This window comes from Barbus barbus (assembly GCF_936440315.1).
Source record: "Barbus barbus genome assembly, chromosome: 35".
Lineage (NCBI taxonomy): Eukaryota > Metazoa > Chordata > Actinopteri > Cypriniformes > Cyprinidae > Barbus > Barbus barbus.
In genome coordinates this window covers 2,071,486-2,091,639 of record NC_136763.1, presented here as the reverse complement: position 1 = coordinate 2,091,639, position 20,154 = coordinate 2,071,486, and the positions used below count along the sequence as shown (strand labels likewise).

Sequence of the window (20,154 nt, the reverse complement as noted above, 5' to 3'; positions counted from 1 at the left end):
ACAGCAGCTCAATAACACACTGTAACAAGACTGAGTGCTGTAATACCGTTTCTGCAATTCTGTCCAGCTCCGAGAAATCACCTGAGTGTCAAGAGAAACAGCTGATGAAGGAACACACTGTATTGTGCGTTAGACGTGTCAGTGGTTACTTTTATTCAGAGTTTAGCAGCTGACCAAGAACACGTTTGGCTTTGCATCACTGATCTGTGCATCATACTGGGAGCATTTCAGTGGTTTGTGTGTATATGAATTGATATCAAGAGAACTGAACGTTTTAAAAAGCTCTTTTAAAGGCAGTTAAAAAGTGAAAGTGATGTAAATCGTCTGCCAAATGACTAAATGTAAATGTACTAAGTACCATGAATTTTCCCTTTTTTTATTATTTTATTCTTCTAAACACAAAGTTTGCATAGATTAACTCTGGAATTCCTAAATTATCATCGTTATTTAGATTTTTTGAGCCCATCGTCCAGCTTGCATGTCGCAGCATCCTCAGGCTTGTGCATGTGTAAGTGGCGCCCATCACAAGTGTCTTTACAATGGGGTGTTAAATGCTGAATAGACGCTTTCTCACATTCAAAGTCAAGGTGACTGATTACCTCCGGAAACATTTTACTGCTCTCATAAACTCTTATGGCCCTGCTGCCATCCTTTGTCAAAACTCCGGAGGTCATCAAACTCAGAAACAAGCATTTTCTTGTTGACAGTTTTTAGCATTGAAACACAAAACGCAACCGGAATGGAATCACAGAGATTTCATTACAAATTCAGAGGTTTATTTGGTTTATAATCGCCAGGCAGAGGACTCAATAAAGTTTACAAAAATATCATCATTTCAATCGTGTCTCTGTTTTATAATAAAAGCGACACGTTTGGTGAGTTTGCATAGTAAAATCTGTGAGTCTCACCGCACGCATTCACCTTTTCCGCTGTGTTAATCTGCATCATAATGCATTCAAAACAAACACAATATTACATATGTCTGTTGCCTTTGCCTTAAAAAAGTAAAAGGCAAATAAAATAAAGTATTTAGCACAAAAAGATTTGTGATAATGAGAAATGAATTAATTTCTAAACAGTTTGTTGCAAATTGTCGGATTTATTCAGTGCAACTATTTATTTAGAAATGTATTCTGTTCTTGTTTAATGAATGAAGCCCAGTGATGCAGCATAACCAATATTCCTTGTGTTTGAAAGTAAAAAAGCAAACACATTTCGCTACTGATTTGATATTATGGCAACTTGGAAAATGGGTAGAAGCGTATAAAAAGTCCTTTAAAGATGTGGAAGACTTGTAGTTGAGGTCGGCACAGTGGCTTATGGTTCTGGTTTGATTGTATTTGGCAAGAAGAACTATCTGGTCTCCTCATCATCAGAAGAACGGCTCAGTCCAGGACAGGAAAGCTTGACGTGGGAATGAAGCGTTTGTGCGGCTCAAAGCAGCATGCATCTCTCTTTCAGACTCTTCTTCTTCTTGCCGCTCTTCTTCCCGTTCTTCTCCTTGTTCTCAGACATCTTCTTCGTCCGCACCTCCCTCATCAGGTCAAAGAAGACCTGCGAACAACAAAACACCCAGTGGATCCGTCAGAGTAAATATGGTTCACATGCACGATCATGCATTCTGAAAATATCAGGATCTTTAATGCATGAAACCTTATCGACGTTCGCTCTGGTTTTGGCTGATGTTTCCACATACTGGATAGACCACTCGTCCGCTTTGGTTCGGGCCTCGTCCGCAGACACCTGCCTCCTGTCCTCCAAATCTGACTTATTCCCCACCACTAACAGAGGGATTTTATCCTCCTCCGCTTTCACTCTCAGGATCTGCTCCCTGTGTGGACCAGTAACACAAACACTATAACTACAATATGTAAGGCTGCACTTAATTGATTAAAAATACTGTTTTCTATGTGAACATATTTTAAAAAGTTGTGATCAAATCTGTATTTTCAGCATCATTTCTCCAGTCTTCAGTGTCACGTGATCTTCAGAAATCATTCTAATATACTGATTTGAACATTTCTGATTATTATCAATGTTAAACAGTTGTGGAAACTGTGATAGATTACCATTCAAATGTTTGGGGTGAGTACTATTAAAGAAAAATGTATTAAACTGATCAAAAGTGGCAATAAATATATTTATAAAGATTTCAATTTCTAATAAAATGCTGTTTTTTTAAACGAATATTGAAAAAGAAAGAAAATCAATAAAATTATTAATAATTGAGCACTTAAATACCCAATAAAATATTTTAGAGCTAGAAAAATGTATATTGAATAAAAAGCTTCTATGAATTTTAAATATTTTATTAATTTCTATGACTTCTCCAGGTCTACAGATCAGACTTTTGTCCAACAAGCTGTTCATTTTCAGAAACTACGAGTAGCAGTATATTACAATATTGAAAATAATCCCAAGAATTTCAAGAGTTTACACTTTTTATTACCAATTAATTTACAAGACTTTTCTAGATGTTTATGATTACAGTTTTTTAAAAATTATTTATTCACTCAAAAATAGCTATTTCAAGCCAATAAAATACGTAAGAGCTTGACAAACAAAATGTTAATTGTAAATTGTTCATTAAAAACTTCCATTCATTTTTTTGAATGATTTTATTGATTGCCATGACTTTTCCAGGTCTAGAAACCAGACTTATATATCCAACAATATTTGTCTGGTAATCCTTCTGTAATGGCAAAGCTGTTGATTTTCAACTTTTTTATTTTCAGAAAACTACGAGTGGCCATAAATATGAAATATTAATATTTTCTAGTCATATGTCATTACAGGGTTTTACTCACAAATAATGCTTTAGTGCTTAACATAACTAGAAAATTATTCATTGTAAAAATCACCAATAAGTTTTTTTATATATATTTTATTAATTCCCATGACTTTTCCAGGTTTAGAAATCACATTTTTTGAAATTTTCTAATTTATTGAGGTTTTCCAGTCATTATTTATTTAAAATGTTAATTTTTAAGATTTTATTAATTTCCATGACTTTCACAGATCTAGAAATAACACTTATGAAATTCTCTGATATATTGAGGTTTTCCCGTTCTGACTCATTTCCCCTAACAACTGTTATGTTATTTATAATTAAAGTAAGAAATATAATGTCAGCTTATGATTTTTAGCTGTTTTAACTTATTTTAAAGCTTGCCAAATCATTTCAAGTCAAACTGAGAACCACAGCTCTACACAGCATTCTGCTGTCAGCGAGGACAAATAACCTGCCGCTGGAAACTAGGTCTGTATCTGACAGCTTCAGAGTTTTGCTGAGCGCAGGATGTAATGATAACATCATTCTGAGAACATACAGTGCAGTAACTGCGATTCTACCCAACAAGATCTGAATGCACTGCAACAGCAGATAACCTCGTGAAGAGCTGACCTTAACTCTGCCGTGGCGCTGAAGGACTCGGGCTCTGTGATGGAGAACACCAGAAGGAAACCCTCTCCGCTGCGGAAGTAGTTGTCCCTGATGGCGGCGTAATCTTCCTGTCCCGCCGTATCCAAGATATCAATCTGCACCTCCTCTCCATCCAGCACCACCTTCTTCCGGTAACTGTCGGCCTTGGTGGGTTCATAGTCCTCCACAAACTGAGACGAGCAAAGCAGATTACAAAGAGTTAGTTAGAACAGTGATAGTTCTTCCTATACAATCAGTGTTATATTAACTAAAACTGATGCTATTAAAAATCATGTTATTTATTAAAAAAAAGGTTAAATTAAATAAAATATAAACATTAGATGAAAAAAATTTAACTTGGAATTTTTTTTTTAATTACAAATGTAGAGAGATTTAGATTTATTTGATTTCAGTTTAAGTTTTAGTCATTTTAGTACCTCAACATGAATTGTAAATAAAGTTTACTGAAATAAAAGTACTGATAAAAACACTAAATAAAATAAAATAATTAAAATAAAATTTTAAAGTGCCTAAATTGACTAACTAAAAAAAATAATTAAAATAAAATAAAAAAAATACATAAAATTATTAAAAAAACTAACTGAACTAAAATAATTTAAATAATAATAGCTAATAAATAATAACAAAACTTAAATAAAACGGAAATCAAAATACACTAAAGTAAAATAGAAATATATACAAATATATAAAAAGTTGAAATATTAAATTTACTAAAACTAAACCTGAAATAAAAATAAATTAAAACTAAATAGAAAAATACAAATAACAAAATTACTGAGATGAAAATGAGAAATGTTGCCTTGGCAGCTAACTGAAATACATTAAGTTGACACAAATAATACAAATAAATGAAAACTAAAATACAAAAAACATATATATATATATAAAAACAGACAACAGCACAAACAAAATTACTAAAACTTTAAAATTAAAACAAAAATATTATCTAAAAAAGTTCACTAATCATAGAAAAATAACGCTCCATGGAATACAGAGGTGTGTAAATGAAGGTATTTTGAAAGAGCTGTTAAATGAAGAGTATGATTTGTGTTGCGCTGACCTCATCATACATGAACTGCAGGGTCAGGGCTGATTTCCCCACGCCGCCGCTGCCCACCATGATCACCTTGTGCAGGACCAGGGAACTCTGGGTTTTGCTCTTATTAGCTGCCATGACTTTAGTGCTCCAGAACTAGACTGCAAGCATGCAAAAGATAAATAATCAAATTCAGAGAAACATACATGCATTGCTTATTATTAATACATGCAACACATCCAGAGACATGCACCTTAAATTACACAACTGTAAAGTGAATGTATACATTAAAGTATGATTATATTCAGTGTTGATATAGCACGTGATATATGTTTAGTGCTGAAATAGCACGTTATCATCATGCTACTGTATATGAATATAGTAATCATTGACTATTATGGCACATAGTAAAAGTACCACACTTTACAGTCACTGAATTTTACTTCGTAATGGAAACAGCGTCAGCGAATATTGATAATCAGTAAGAAACAGAAAACAACAATATATTACAAAAACACTCACAGGTTGTTTTAAAAACGACTAAAGCGATTTTCACTTTAAGACTCCACCCTTTCTTTATTGTTATAGGGGAGAGCCCGCCTCTCCTAGCTCTTGATTGGTTGAGCAGACACATTATGAGGCGGGTCCTCCTCTACTCGCGCTCTCATTGGATGTCCTGACAGTCAATCACATAGTTTTCCCACAAAGACATAGGGGCGCTTCAGCCGAGGAAATACCTCAAGACTACAAAGTTGTTGTCTGCGCAAACCGACTAAGCTTTTTTCAAACTGATCAAAACAACACGAACTCTTATAGATGACTCACCTTAAGTTTGATCTGTGAGCAGACTTGGACTGGATTCGCACGTATAAACGATTAAAACATAATTGTGTCAACCGGGATCAAATCCACTACTCCAGTGCAGCTACAAACTACAAAGCCCCGCCCACCGGATATTCAAATCACAAGGATATGACGTCACCACACCATGCATAGATGTTTAATTGCATTTAAGTTATTAGATGCACAATTTATACACAATCATTCATAGCAAATGTGTTAAGTGTCAACTTTTAATATTTATATTATTTTTGTCTATATTTTATGTAATTTTTCCTGAATATTTTATATTCTGTATAATGCGTAATTTTGCTGTTTATTAATGTAAACAGTACGCAGGGTCTATTTTGTGTGAATTATTATTTCGGCGAGTGGGGGCGCTGTTTCATCAGTAAATCGATATTCAGTTCTAAACCACAGGAATATTTATTGACATATAACTAAAAGAACATTTAATTTTGGTCCAAAGTATTTTTTTATTATATATATATATATAACTCTTTTCATGTTTTTCTATTTAAAAATAACTGCTATGGTGGTTTTAGATGTCGAGAAAGTCATATAAAGTCTTTATTTATTTTTTGAGAGCCAGTTAGTCTTTGGATGCGCTTCTCTGGCCCCTGCTGAGTTCACAGTTCATTCACTCAAACCAGAGTTCTGCTCATGTGCTATAAATGGTTTTATTCAAAGGGGATGCTTCATCTTTTCCACGCCCACATTTCGCCCTTTGTTTTTGTAAACAGGAAAATTTGACCTTGATTTTAACCCAAATGGTGCATAATCACCTAAAACTGTGTCTTTTGTAATTAGTAGCAAATTTAAAAAGGGTCTTTTCTCTTTTAATAAGAATAAATGCATCAACTAAAATGTGGGACATTGCAAAATTAACTAATTTTAATTCGCATTTCATGTGAACAATCACTGGTTAATAACGCTTAGTAAAATGCTGAAATGCACTTTTTTTTCTTTCTCCTGCTAAACAGTTTAGTGAAACTTCATTGAAATGTCGCTTTAGTCCTGAAGATCCCGAGGTTCCTCAACCTCTATAACCCTGGAGTTGGTGGTTCGTCCCACGTGGTTCTCCAGTCCCGTATAAAAACTTTCCAGAGACTCAAAAGCGGCACGAGAAACGAACCGAACACACACACAGACACACACACACACACACCGAGAGCTATGATGAAGAAGTATATGGGAAACGTGCACTGGAAGTCAAAATGTCCAACAAAGGAGGACACGATCTTCATCTGAAGAACTAGGCGAATGATTATTTGGAAATACTGTGGGCTCCTTCTTTGACTGGTTTCCACTCGCTTCCCTTCACCATGGATGATTTGAATTCAATAGAGTGAAGAAATCACCGGGACAAATCATAACAGCTCCTTTGTTTAGTCTGTGGGGTTTTACACGCGTAATACTGAGATTTCCAGTCATGCCATGACGCATCAGACGCGTGCGTAAAAGTGCCATTCACGGCTGTACGTGGACAGATATCAAGAGCTCTGGTTACTTGATCATTTACACTTCTCAAAATTATAAACTTTGAGAAATTCTGATGGTGTATCGAGCCGTTCTCACTGTGATATCGATCCGAATTGTGTTGATCATTGGCGGAGTGACCAAAGAATCAACCGCTGGAACACAGTCCAGACGTTTACAGGATTTATTGCGTTTGCGTTTAATTCGGATCGAACCGAACCTCCTTTAAGAGTGGATTTAACACTTTTAGGTCTCACTTTTTTGGGAGAAAAGAAGGCGGATACGAACTTGGCCGCTTTCGTCTCCATCTACCCTGCACTCGTATCCGCTCGGAACTGCTGTTTATTATCACGGAAGATGAAAAGCTTGTTATTCGAAGTGCTTTGTTTTGTGTCCATCCTCATCTCCATCCGCTGCACACCGGCACCGGACACCGAAACCCCGAGCATCAGCCCGAGCTGCGCGTCCTGTGGGCTCAGCCAGACGGATGGAGGCACTCTGGTGGATGTGGATTTGTTGGAGGTGGTGAAGAGACACATTCTGAGCCGGTTACAGATGCGGGAGAGACCCAACATCACCCACCCCATCCCGAAGGCGGCGATGGTGACCGCGCTCAAGAAGCTCCACGCCGGGAAGGTGCGCGAGGACGGGAGGGTGGAGATCCCAAACCTGGATGGACACGCCACGTCCATGAACGAGGTGGAGGAGGAGACTTCGGAGATCATCAGCTTCGCCGAGACAGGTGTGTATGCGGCGGGTCTGCGTTTGGCCGAGCGCGGTGCGCGGTTACGCACAGGTAGCCTATATCCATTACCCTGTTTTTATGCGCATTTTGAAGTAGCCTATCGTATCAGAAACGAGTGATGGAAACGCCAGTAATGTTTTTATCAGCTGTTTGGACTCTCATTCTGACGGCACCCATTCACTGCAGAGCATCCATTGGTGAGCAAGGGATGCAATGCTACATTTCTCCAAATCTGATGAGGAAACTAACTCATCTACATGTTGTATGACCTGAGGGTGATTACATTTTCAGCAAACTATCATTTTTGGGTGAACTATGCCTTTAAAGTTACTGGATTACAACTGAACAAACAATCTTCCATCGTGCCTTATGATCATATTTCATGCGTATTCACCAGTGCACGTCTTTTACAAAGACAAAAGATGTTTGTCTTCATAATGTTTCAACAAAATGCAATAACTTCTGAAAAGTCTTTTCATTGCAGTTGACGTCAAAAGCTAAGTAGTAATCTAATATTAGTTAATGCAATAAAAGTAGCATCAATAAAATCAAATAATGATATTGTCATAAAGAAAGCCAGGATTGGGATACATAAAGCTGCTTTAGAGAGTAAACATGACCTTTAGCATCAAAAATCCTCAAAAGTGTTGTGAATGCATGTAGATCCACGGCAAACTCATATTCAGATCTGCCACCATCAATTTCCACTGGAAACAATCACGTCCCGTGCTGCATTTTTCCCTCTTGAATATCCTGTTACATTCAAAAATCTGTCACATTATGCAAGTAAAATGGGATGCAAAGAGCGTTTCATGTTGACTTCACGAGCAGAATTGAGTTTTTTCAGCTTTAGCCTTTCAATGTATTGAATTTGCTAAACAAATTGAGCAGCATGCAGCAAGAGTTCAAGGTTAAAAGAACTTCAGAAGCAAAGAGCTCACGCTTGCACTCAAAAACAACGAATGAACCTTTGCTTAGTAAAGCACATATTTATAAACGTCACAGCACGCAGGATTGAATCTTACCAACGCACCGCAGGTCCGGTCACGAACGCTGCACTGTGAAGTCCACAAGATTTCAAGCACCATTTAGGACAAGGCCGCAATTATCCAAACCCAGCGCAGATCTGGACCTTTGACCCTTTGTGCTGTGCTGCTCTGCGGCTGCCAAGCTGAGACTCGCATCCAGACGAGATCCAGGAGCTGTTTACTGAAGTGATGGAGATGTAACATGAGCAGAGGTTCACATACGGCTGCCCTGCCATTCCTGATCACGTCAGGTTAACCAGTCGATATACGGCCTGCTATTGTCCAATGCTTTCACAATAGACTCAGAGTGGCAGGTTACTGGATGTAACATATTTTTGTTTCACAGATTTGCTGCTAAAATGAAGTCTGATGGTTTTATTGTCACTCTTTTTGAGGCCTTTGCTTGAAAGAATCTGAGTTTTCCACTTAAAGTCAACATGAAATGCCATTTGCAACCCATTTTACTTCCATAATGTGACATTTAAAATTGAAACTTAAAATAAAGAATGCTTTGAAACATTATTTCATTCACTGACAAGACTGATGATGTCAACTGAAAAGTAAAGTCATTTTAGAGATAGAACAAGTATTATATTGTGATGAAAGATGTTGTGTGAAGACTATTGTTTTTAGAATAACATGCACTGATGAATCATTTACAATAAGACCAGGAATAATAATAATAATATTCATAATTTTAATTTCAAATATTATATAATGCATAATGCTTACTTAATGCTTAATCTTTAAATAATAGAAAATGTAAAAACATTAAAAATAAACAAAAATGAAAATTAAATCAATGAAAAAGACAGAAAAAACAACAAGCAAGTAATAATAATAATAACAATAACAAAATGCAGCTCAAAGTTCTCTACGGGTCAGAATATAAAAACTGAATTATTATCAAATAAAATAAAAACATAAGTAAATGAAAAATATAAAACAATAAGGAAATTATAAGAGTTATTAAGAAATTATAAGTATACACATTTTACATATATATATTGTAAAATCCAGCTCAAAGTGTTTCACATCTCAGAATATAAAATAATAGAAATATATTATAAATAAAAATAAATAAATAAAGGAAAAAGGAAATTTATAATAACTTTCAGTATTATGTCATTAAAAAACATTATATAACGCATAACGCTAGCTTAATGCTTCATCTATAAATCATAGAAAATAAATAAATAAAAGAAAATTAAAACAAGGAAATAATAATAATGCAAATCTGTAAATGTATATATAAATATTAGTAAAATTAATAAATTATAATTAAATAAAATCTTTCGAGACTTAAATATCATATTCAAAATCCAACTTAAAAAGTAAATACCTTTTCTAAAACTAGAACCTTATATATATATATATATATATATATTTTTTTTAATGCATACATTTATGATATTGACTTTATGCAAAGTAGCCAGTCAGAAAGCAGTTTTCTGGTAAAGGCTTGCAGTCGCAGTGATCTGATGAAGCCGTCACAGAGCGGGTTTGGATTCTGCCTGTGCGTCTCATTAGGATGCGGGGTGACCTCAGGACAAGGAGCTCTGGAAGACGTCCAGGATCTTCTTGAGGATCTCGTTTTCTTTAAGAATGGTGCTGCCCTGCGCTGGCAGAGGCCAGCTGAGTCCCTAGGTTTCTATGACATCTTAATGGTGTGTGGAGACTCAGGTGAGGACGGCTGCCAAGAGGGAGAATTCGCTCGCGGTGTCTATTAGAGCCAATGATGAATGTGCTCCGCGCTTTGCAAAAGGCCTGAATCGAAGCGGGAAGCCGTCCAACCTGTAATCATGCGTCGCCTCACGTCACCGCTTGTTTTTAGCTGCTCTTTTACGCTTTGATTTTGCCAGCTGGAAGCGGCGCTGACAGTAAACACCTTCGTGTTCAGGCACCAGTGCTCATACTGCAGGTTAGTGATCTGAACAAACACTTAACGCAGAGTAACTAGTGCTGTTTGTGCAACAACCTTGATGTCTGAAAATCAGCGGGTTAGTTAAGGAGCAGTGTGCCAAACGGTGTTGGTATTGTTAACTAAAACTACTGAAAATTGCTTTTGGCAACTGAAATCATGTTGATATAAAATAAAGTATAATACATATAAAATATACTAAAATAAAATATAAAAACATATAATATAAAAATATTAGATTTAAGTTTAAATTGAACTACTAATTACAAAAAAAATACTAAAAATAACTAAAACTAAAATAAAAGTAAATTAAAACAAATTATTTTTGATAAGTGACATACAGGTTATATAAAACATAATATTAAAAATGTACAGTATAATATATAATAAAATATTAGATAAAACATTAAAATGAAGAAATGTTGCCTTGGCAACTAACTAAAATAACTACTAAAACGACTCAAATTGAAATAGATGTAACTTAGAACTATTTTTTGGTTCTTAAACTTAAAATGAAAATATATTGTTCTGAAATAAGTTTAAACTGAAGTACCACAGAAATAAATGAAAAAATATTTTATATTTTTTCAGTAATTGAAATATAACTTTTATAAAATACAATAATATATATATATATATATATATATATATATATATATATATATATATATATATATATATATTGTTTTGGCATTTGAAATAAAGTTGATTTAAAATAAAATAAAATACAATAGCCTATAATATATAATATATAATAAAACATCAAATGAAAAACTTAAAGTGCCCCTATTATGGGTTATGAAATGCTCATATTTTGGTTTTGGGAGTCCCCAACAACAGGTTGACATGCATGCAAGCTCAAAAAACACTTTCATTTCCTTATAATATGCATTTATTTTGACCTTATTTGCTCAACGACTCCCAAACGATTTGCTCAAAGATTCATTTTTCCAAACCCCTCGTTTGCGTGACGCTATTGGACTCATTTCCATTTCATCTGGCCTGTTATACCTGATCAGTGTGTATGAGTGCAGTGCTGCTTTGTGTGCAGCGTTACCAGGGAAACAGTGAACGTGAAAATAAAGTTTTTCTCAGGTCTGCGCGCAACAACTGGGAGGGCAATATGCTAGAGTCAACTCTTTCTTTTGAGAGACAATAACTTTATACACGGTGCACTTTCAGATTTAAAACTTTGCAGGATGTTTTCATTGCATGAAAGCTCATTTTCATTAGTAAAATAACACTGGTGTAAATACTCTTCTAAATGATCAGACTCAGACTTCAATTTTCATTTGTCAAGATGTTAAACCATCCACAGAAAGGATCCAGGATATAAAAGACACTCAGGATAGCAAGCAAGCAACCAAAGCACCCTAGCAACCTCACAGCAGCATGCTGAAAACACTCAAACTTTAGCAAAAGCCCAGCAACATAACTTTTAACTGAGAGGAGTTTGTGTTGGTTTCCTGATGGTTTAAGTCCCAGTGATTCCCCAGTGAGGGTTAGGAGAGCTTCTGCTGTTCCACTGACTCTAATTGAAGAGTGTCTCTCTCTCTATTATATTCTAATTACACATGTTTGTTATGATTTCTCTTGGTAAATGGATCTGCATTGATTTACTGGATGTGCCACATATACATATAATAACCTTCATTAGCATGTCATTAAAATCATTTTATAACAGGTTCATTAGTTCATGTGCATTCAGATATAAATATAAGGAACACTGAATGATATTTCTAACTATTTAATTATGCATTAAAGGGATATTTCACCAAAAATGAACACAATTATTTTTTCTAGGAAGAAAACAAATCACTCTTGTGACGATATGTGAAGCATCATATAGTGTTAGTATCATTTTGTATTATATCACTATTATTATATATTATAAGTATTATGTATATATTTTCTACATTTTAGGTAGAATTTAAGGTATAACACAAGAAAATGGATTAACTCACATTCAATTAAATTCAATTTTAATGCGCATTAAAGGGATAGTTCACCCAAAAATGAACATAATATTGTGTTCAGAGATAGAAAAAAGTAACTTTTGTGACAGTATGATCTATGAAGCATCATATAGTGTAATGCTGTTAGGATTGTTTTTAATATATACTACTATTATTATATATTATTTATATATTATTAGTATTTGTTGCTAAATTTAAGTTTCATTTAAGATTTAATAAAACAAAATAGATGAATATCCATTATATTAATATGCATTAAACCGATATTTCAGATATTTTAGTATTAGTAGGCTACATTTGTTCTAAATTACCATTTAATGTTAAATAGGATCAAATGAATTTGCATTGAATGTAAGAGCATTTATTTTTGTGTGCACATTTAATTTTAAAGCATTTTGTTTTATTTAAATTGAAATGAAACGTAAATTTAGCATCAATGTAGCAAAATACTACTAATACATACATAATATGTATGTATAATATATACAATTCCCTATAATACAAATGTATTATTATATATAACATATAATAACAGTAATGTAAAATACAAAACATTTTTGGCTGAACTTCCCCTTTAATACACTGTTTTGTGCCCATAAAGAATAAAGTCAGTTGGTACAACATCTGCGAAGCATCATGTAGTGTCATATTATTTGTTATTGTTACTAATGAAAGTTTTCATAACATATTACCTCTAATTCAGCAGGACAGAGTTTACATTTAAATGAGTTACAGTGCTGTGCTGAAACCAAATGTGATTATCCAATCACAGGCCTGCGAGCCGCCCATGTGACTCTCTCTCTCGGCACAGCTGCACTCAGCATGTTACACAAGTACACTCCAGAATATTTATTTATTTATTTTTAAACATTTCTATTTTATGTGTGTTTTACAGATGTTTTTCAGCCAAACTCCTGAAAGCTTGGATTTATTAATCCATTACAGAGAGACAGAAAGATCATATTTCTTGTTTTATGTGGAAGTCTGTTTGGCCACATGGGCTGCGGTGGGAAAAACCAAGAGAGAGAAACCCGAACGATGTCGTATTAGTTTGTTAAGTCAGTCATGTGATCAGATGCATGACAAAACAGGTGTAAAATCCTGAGAAGTCAGTTCAGATGAATGGTTTGTAAGCAGAAGAGATGGGTTTTGATGAATCTGGAGTGGTCGGTGGCTCCAGAAGCGGCCAGTATCATGTAAATGTGTCCTTTTGTGAATATCAAAGGGATGTGCTTGATCGCGCTCTCACTGTACGGCTGTATATCCACGCTTCCTGTGACATCACACGGCTCATTGTGTGTCTTTGCAGTTCACAGGAAGTCTTTGCTGGTTTGTGTTGTTCTCTCACAAGCTCTCTGACTCCTGTCATCTCCATCCAGACCCCCGGCAGCTCTGGACCGGACCCCAGAATAACGCCGCTGTCACGAGACCCTGAGAACACACATTTAACCATGCAATAATCATCAGCAAAACCTCCCGAGGACACGTCTGGGTCGTATTTCACCCTAAAATCAGAAGAAAGAAATACAAAATAATTTTTTGCACAAGGATTTATTATATTCTACACACAATGACGCTTATTTATTGGACAGTTTTATCTTTGCATTGTAATTTATTTTCATGATTTAAATTTATAACATCATAGTCATGTTTTTCTTTTGTTCTGCCTTTAATTTACTCTGAATTTAAGTTTAATTTAACGTTCAATACAATTAAATCGGTAAATCTCATGAAACCTAAGAACATGTCTGGCTCAAATTAGAAATAAGAAATTATATTTTCTTATTATATTAATCTAAATTATATTAAGATCAGTAATGTCAGTAAATTTAATTGTATATTATATATAATATAACCTAATATAATTCACCTGCAGTCGTACCTGCACTCACTCACATCGTTAACACATCCCTTCACACTGGAATTTTTCCCTCAGCATTTAAACAGGCTCGTATAACTCCACTTCTTAAAAAACCCACTCTTAATCCAACTCTTTTTGGGAACTATAGACCGGTTTCCCTTCTTCCTTTCATTGCAAAAACACTTGAACGAGTTGTGTTCAACCAAGTCTCTGTCTTTCTCGCACAGAACAACCTCCTGGACAGTAACCAATCTGGCTTCAGAAGTGGACATTCGACCGAAACTGCCTTGCTTTCTGTTGTTGAAGCCCTAAGACTTGCAAGAGCGGCTGACAAATCTTCATTACTCATCTTGCTAGATTTGTCTGCTGCTTTTGATACAGTCAACCATCAGATCCTCTTGTCAACCCTATTGAGAAAGGGCATCTCAGGAACCGCACTCCAGTGGTTTGAGTCTTACCTCTCTGATAGGTCCTTCAAAGTATCTTGGAGAGGTGAGGTATCCAAGTCGCAACATCTAGCTACTGGGGTGCCTCAGGGCTCAGTTCTTGGACCACTTCTCTTTTCTGTCTACATGGCATCACTAGGTTCTGTCATTCAGAAACATGGCTTTTCATATCACTGCTATGCTGATGACACTCAACTCTCATTCCATCCTGATGATCCGACGATAGCTACTCGCATCTCTGCGTGTCTAACAGACATTTCTTGCTGGATGATGGACCATCACCTTCAACTTAACCTAGCTAAGACAGAACTGCTTGTAGTTTCAGCTAACCCATCGCTTCATCACAATCTCAGCTTCCAGTTAGGCTCATCTACCATAACTCCTTCAAAAACAGCCAGAAACCTTGGAGTTGTGATTGATGATAAGCTGAATTTCTCAGACCACATTGTTAAAACTGCCCGGTCCTGCAGATTTGCATTATATAATATTAAGAAGATCAGGCCCTTTCTCTCGGAATATGCAACACAACTCCTTGTTCAGGCTCTTGTTCTGTCCAGACTTGAATATTGCAATGCTCTCTTAGCAGGTCTTCCAGCCAATTCTATTAAACCTCTACAACTAATCCAAAATGCCGCTGCAAGATTAATCTTTAATGAGCCGAAAAGAACGCACGTCACGCCTCTGTTCATCAATTTGCACTGGCTACCAATAGCTGCTCGCATTAAATTCAAGACATTAATGTTTGCCTACAGAACCACCACTGGCTCTGCACCCCTTTACCTAAATTCTTTACTTCAGACTTATGTGCCCTCTAGAAGCTTGCGTTCTTCAAGTGAACAACGAATTATTGTACCATCCCAAAGACACAGAAAAACACTTTCAAGGACTTTTTCATTAACTGTTCCCATCTGGTGGAATGACCTGCCCAACTCGATCCGAGCAGCCGAATCCTTACCCATCTTCAAGAAACGGCTAAAAACTCATCTGTTCCATCTTTACTTGACCCTCTAACACTAGCACTATCTATTATAATTGTATTTTATCTATGTCTTTTTATTAAAAAATAACAATAATAATAATTATCTGTACTGCGTTAGGCTAACCAAGACTTGTAATAGCACTTGCACGTTGTTGCTCTTTTGTTGGTTTTGATTGCTTCTTATGTCCTCATTTGTAAGTCGCTTTGGATAAAAGCGTCTGCTAAATGACTAAATAAATAAATAAATAAATAAATATAATAAATTAAATAAGTATATATAATAATTAGCCTAATATGATATTTAAATTGTAAAATATAAATTATGCTAAATTTGGTTTAATCAAAGGTTAAATAAATAAGATGGGTGAATCTAAAAAAAAAAAAAAATGGGATACTATAAAATTAAATTAGATATATAAAAATAGATATTCTTCAAAAAATGAAGCCTATTACAAGACAACAAAAATGATTCAATGAAATAATTTTTATGACAACTAAGCATATTTCTGTCTTATTCTCATTACTGTAATGTGAACATATGAATTCAAATCTATGCTAAATTTAAGTTTTATTTAAGTTTTATTTAAAAAATATGGGTGAATCTCATGGAATCGGCCAAGAACAGGGCTGCATTTTAAATTGAAATCAGAAAAAAAAAATACATTGTGCAAAAAAGCATTTATAAGACTAAATATATATATATATATATTGTAATGTTATTTCTATGACCATTCAAATAATTTTCAGTCTGTCTTTATGCTGAAGTCAAGTTTAATTTAATGTTGAATTAAAACAAGAAGGGGTGAATCTCACAAAACCTTCTAATAACATGTCCAGTCATATTTTACCCTAAAATCTGAAATTATATTTTGCACAACATGTAAAAAAATCTATGTCTGTATATATATATATATATATATATATATATATATATATATTAGTGCTGTCAAACGACTAATCGCGATTAATCACATCCAAAATAAAAGTTTTTGTTTACATCCTATATGTGTGTATACTGTTTATTATGTATATATAAACACACACACACACATATATGCACATATACGTTTAAGAAATATATGTTACATTTATATATTAAATATATTTATATGTGATATAATTTATCTGAATATAAATATATACATGTAAACATATGTAAATATTTTCAAAATATATGCTGTGGGTGTGTGTCTTTATATATGCATAATAAATATACACAGCACACACAAATATATTATGTAAACAAAAACTTTTATTTTGGATGCGATTAATCACGATTAATCGTGATTAATCGTTTGACAGCACTAATATATATACATACATATATATATATATATATATATATATATATATATATATATATATATATATACATACATATATATATATATATACATACATATATATATATATATATATATATATATATATATATATATACATACATTTATACTGTATATATGTATATATATTCATCTTGTGTATATATACATTTATTTATCGTGACATTATTTTTATGACAATTAAGCACATTTCCCTATTATAATTACTGTATTGTCAAAAAAGGTATATTATTTAAATTGTAAAGTATATGAAATTTTTAAAATAATTATAAAAAAATACTTTGTCTTAATGTACAGTAATGAGAATATCATGAGACCGAACACGATTTCTTGTGGTGTCTTTAGGTTGAAGTGGTCCCAGTTTAGGGAGCCTTAGGGATTTGCTGCCCTCTCTGAATGTTAATGTCTCGAGTCTTTATCCTATAGGCTTTAAGTTCACCAGGTTCATCGGGTTCACGGGGAGCATATTGCCTAAGTCAGCTGAACAACAGCCGATGAAATACACTAAGCTGATCTTTTCTCTATTTTCTTAATCCCACAGACGAATCGCTGACCTCCAAAACCAGCCTGTTTTTTGTGATCTCCAATGAGGGCAACCAGAACCTGTACGTGACCCAGGCCAGCCTGTGGTTGTACTTCAAGATTCTGCCCAATGTTTTGGAGAAAGGCTCGAGGAGGAAGGTCACGGTGAAGGTTTACTCGCAGGAACCGGGACTCGGGAGCAAGTGGAACTTGGTGGAGAAGCGCGTGGATCTCAAACGCAGTGGATGGCACACTTTTCCGTTGACGGATGCCGTGCAAATGGTTTTCGCCAAAGGTGATCGCCGGCAGAACCTTGACGTACGGTGCGAAGTGTGCGATAAGATGGGTGTCATGCCTATTTTGGTGAACACGGCCGATGAATCCCACCGTCCATTCCTTGTGGTCCAAGCGCGAGCGGCCGACAACAAACACCGCATCCGCAAACGAGGCCTTGAATGCGACGGCAGCAGCAGTTTGTGTTGCCGCCAACAGTTTTACATCGATTTCCGCCTCATCGGCTGGAACGATTGGATCATCGCCCCGTCTGGGTACTTTGGGAATTATTGCGAAGGGAATTGTCCGGCGTACATGGCCGGAGTTCCCGGATCGGCTTCGTCTTTCCACACGGCCGTCGTGAACCAATACCGCATGCGAGGAATGAGTCCGGGATCCATGAACTCCTGCTGCATCCCGACCAAACTCAGCACCATGTCCATGCTGTACTTCGATGACGAATACAACATCGTGAAACGGGATGTACCCAACATGATCGTCGAGGAGTGCGGCTGCGCTTGAGACTTCCAAAATATCATAGTAAGAAACTAATATTTATGACTCATCCGTGCTCACAAATCCACACGCACACCCCAACTCTTCCACGCATCTTTGTACATATATTTATGTTCTTTAATCATCGAGCGATTTAGTTCCAGTCTACAGGTTTGTACGATACTCTCATGTCAAAGGGATGGGATTGCTTCTATCTCTGTTTACACTCTTAAAAACAAAGGTTCTTTATTGGCATCGATGGTCATCCATTAGAAAAAAGGTTCTTTAGATTACTAAAATGTTTTTCACACTGGTTCTTTTAAAGGGATAGTTCAGCCAAAAAAAAAATTTACTCACCCTCAGGCAAACCAAGATGTAGGTGGCTTTTTTCTTCAGTAGAACAGTGATTTTTAGCTGAAACCGTGGTCCTTGGTGATTCATAAAATCACTTTGAGAATCAAAAACGCATATGCAGGCAAAACAAAACTAATCCCCGTGGTTCCTGACGATATACTGAGGTCTTATGAAGTGAAACAATCGGTCTGTGCAAGAAACTGAACATTATTTACAACATTATTTCCTGTAATCCAGAGCCTCAGGCAAACTGGGAAATCTGATTCTTTTCCATTAACTGATTCAGTTCACTAGTTAATTTACGTAATGATGAAATGACGTCACATATACGAAATTATATTATTAAAGGACCCAATAATGATGTGAAACGTGGATGTTTTGCATGCCTAAAGCATATAAAGTGAATTAACTAGTTTTCATTAGCTCACCTTTTTACATAAACAATGAGAAACCATGTAAACATTCATTTTACAACTTCATTCAAGTGTTTGGTTCATGCACGCACATATCAGCGGCCCATCGGTCTTTGGTCCAAATCGTTTCCTCAGTTCAGTGACTGTTGGAGGAACTGGAGCGCTGAATCAGTTCATTCATCATAGCATCAGATACACCTCTGTTATGGCTCATTTTGAGTCGGAGTGACTGTCAGGTGCCTCAAAGCATGTTTTGATTGAGTAACTTATAGATCTGTGCTGCTCGAGCCACAAACTGTTTCTGACCGTTCAGTTCAATCTGGTGAATTGATTTAACTAATTCACTAAAATGAATCTGTTCAAACGAATCATGCATTTGTGAACTGGACATCACTTTGGATCATTTGCCTGAGGCTCTGGATTACAAGTAATAATGTTGTAAATACTGTTTAGTTTCTTGCACAGACTGATTGTTTTGCTTCATAAGACCTCAATATATCATCAGGAGCCACAGGTATTAATTTTGCGTTCCTTGATATGCCTTTTTTTAATTCTCAAATATGGGCTGCCGCTGATCTGCATTGCATGTATTACCAAGGACCACGTTTTCAACTAAAAATCGTCCTTACTGTTCTACTGAAGAACAAACATCACCTACATCTATGATGGCCTGAGGATGAGTAAATTAATAGCACATTTTCATTTTTGGGTGAACTATTCCTTTAAGAACTGTTGACTGAAAATGTTTTTGGGGAACCAAAAATGGTTCTTTTATGGAATCGCATAGAAAGCCCCCTTTCGAAACCTTTATTTTTAAGAGTGTAGTTTGGTTCTTCTCTTTAAAAATGGAAAGAGGAGGGGTGATCGTCTCAAAAGACCTTTAAATCTGTGTACCTTCCCGAAAAGCACTGACCATCTTCTCAAAGCAACGCCAGCACTTCCCACATCGAGTCCATTGAGTGACAACCAATCCATTCGAGAGCATCCATCTTCAACAAACA

General features: G+C 35.4%; 2 protein-coding genes across 3 annotated transcripts in view; one reads left to right on the top strand and one right to left on the bottom strand.

Moving 5' to 3' along the window:
* Nucleotides 1–741: 741 nt before the first annotated feature.
* LOC306855008 (ras-related protein ralB-B-like) lies at nt 742–5,429 on the bottom strand. 2 transcript variants are annotated; one of them, XM_079393379.1, is made up of 5 exons: nt 5,304–5,429; nt 4,503–4,639; nt 3,404–3,612; nt 1,654–1,831; nt 742–1,554 (listed from the first exon to the last, which is right to left on the bottom strand). In XM_079393379.1, the coding sequence occupies exons 2-5, from the start codon at nt 4,614–4,616 to the stop codon at nt 1,435–1,437; spliced, it is 621 nt and encodes a 206-aa protein (XP_079249505.1). In that variant the 5' UTR covers nt 4,617–4,639; nt 5,304–5,429; the 3' UTR covers nt 742–1,434. The 2 variants fall into 2 exon arrangements, with proteins under 2 accessions (XP_079249505.1, XP_079249506.1); XM_079393380.1 differs by lacking the exon at nt 5,304–5,429 and adding an exon at nt 5,001–5,056 and having other exon boundaries at nt 758–1,554.
* Nucleotides 5,430–6,440: 1,011 nt separating this feature from the next.
* LOC306855007 (inhibin beta B chain-like) overlaps nt 6,441–20,154 on the top strand; it is a 14,581-nt gene continuing 867 nt past the window's right edge. Inside the window, exons 1-2 of the mRNA XM_079393378.1 lie at nt 6,441–7,539; nt 17,638–20,154. The exon at nt 17,638–20,154 is cut by the window's right edge and continues 867 nt beyond it. Coding sequence (XP_079249504.1) covers nt 7,155–7,539; nt 17,638–18,413 — 1,161 coding nt within the window. The 5' untranslated portion in view covers nt 6,441–7,154 and the 3' untranslated portion in view covers nt 18,414–20,154. The remainder of the gene's footprint in view (nt 7,540–17,637) is intronic.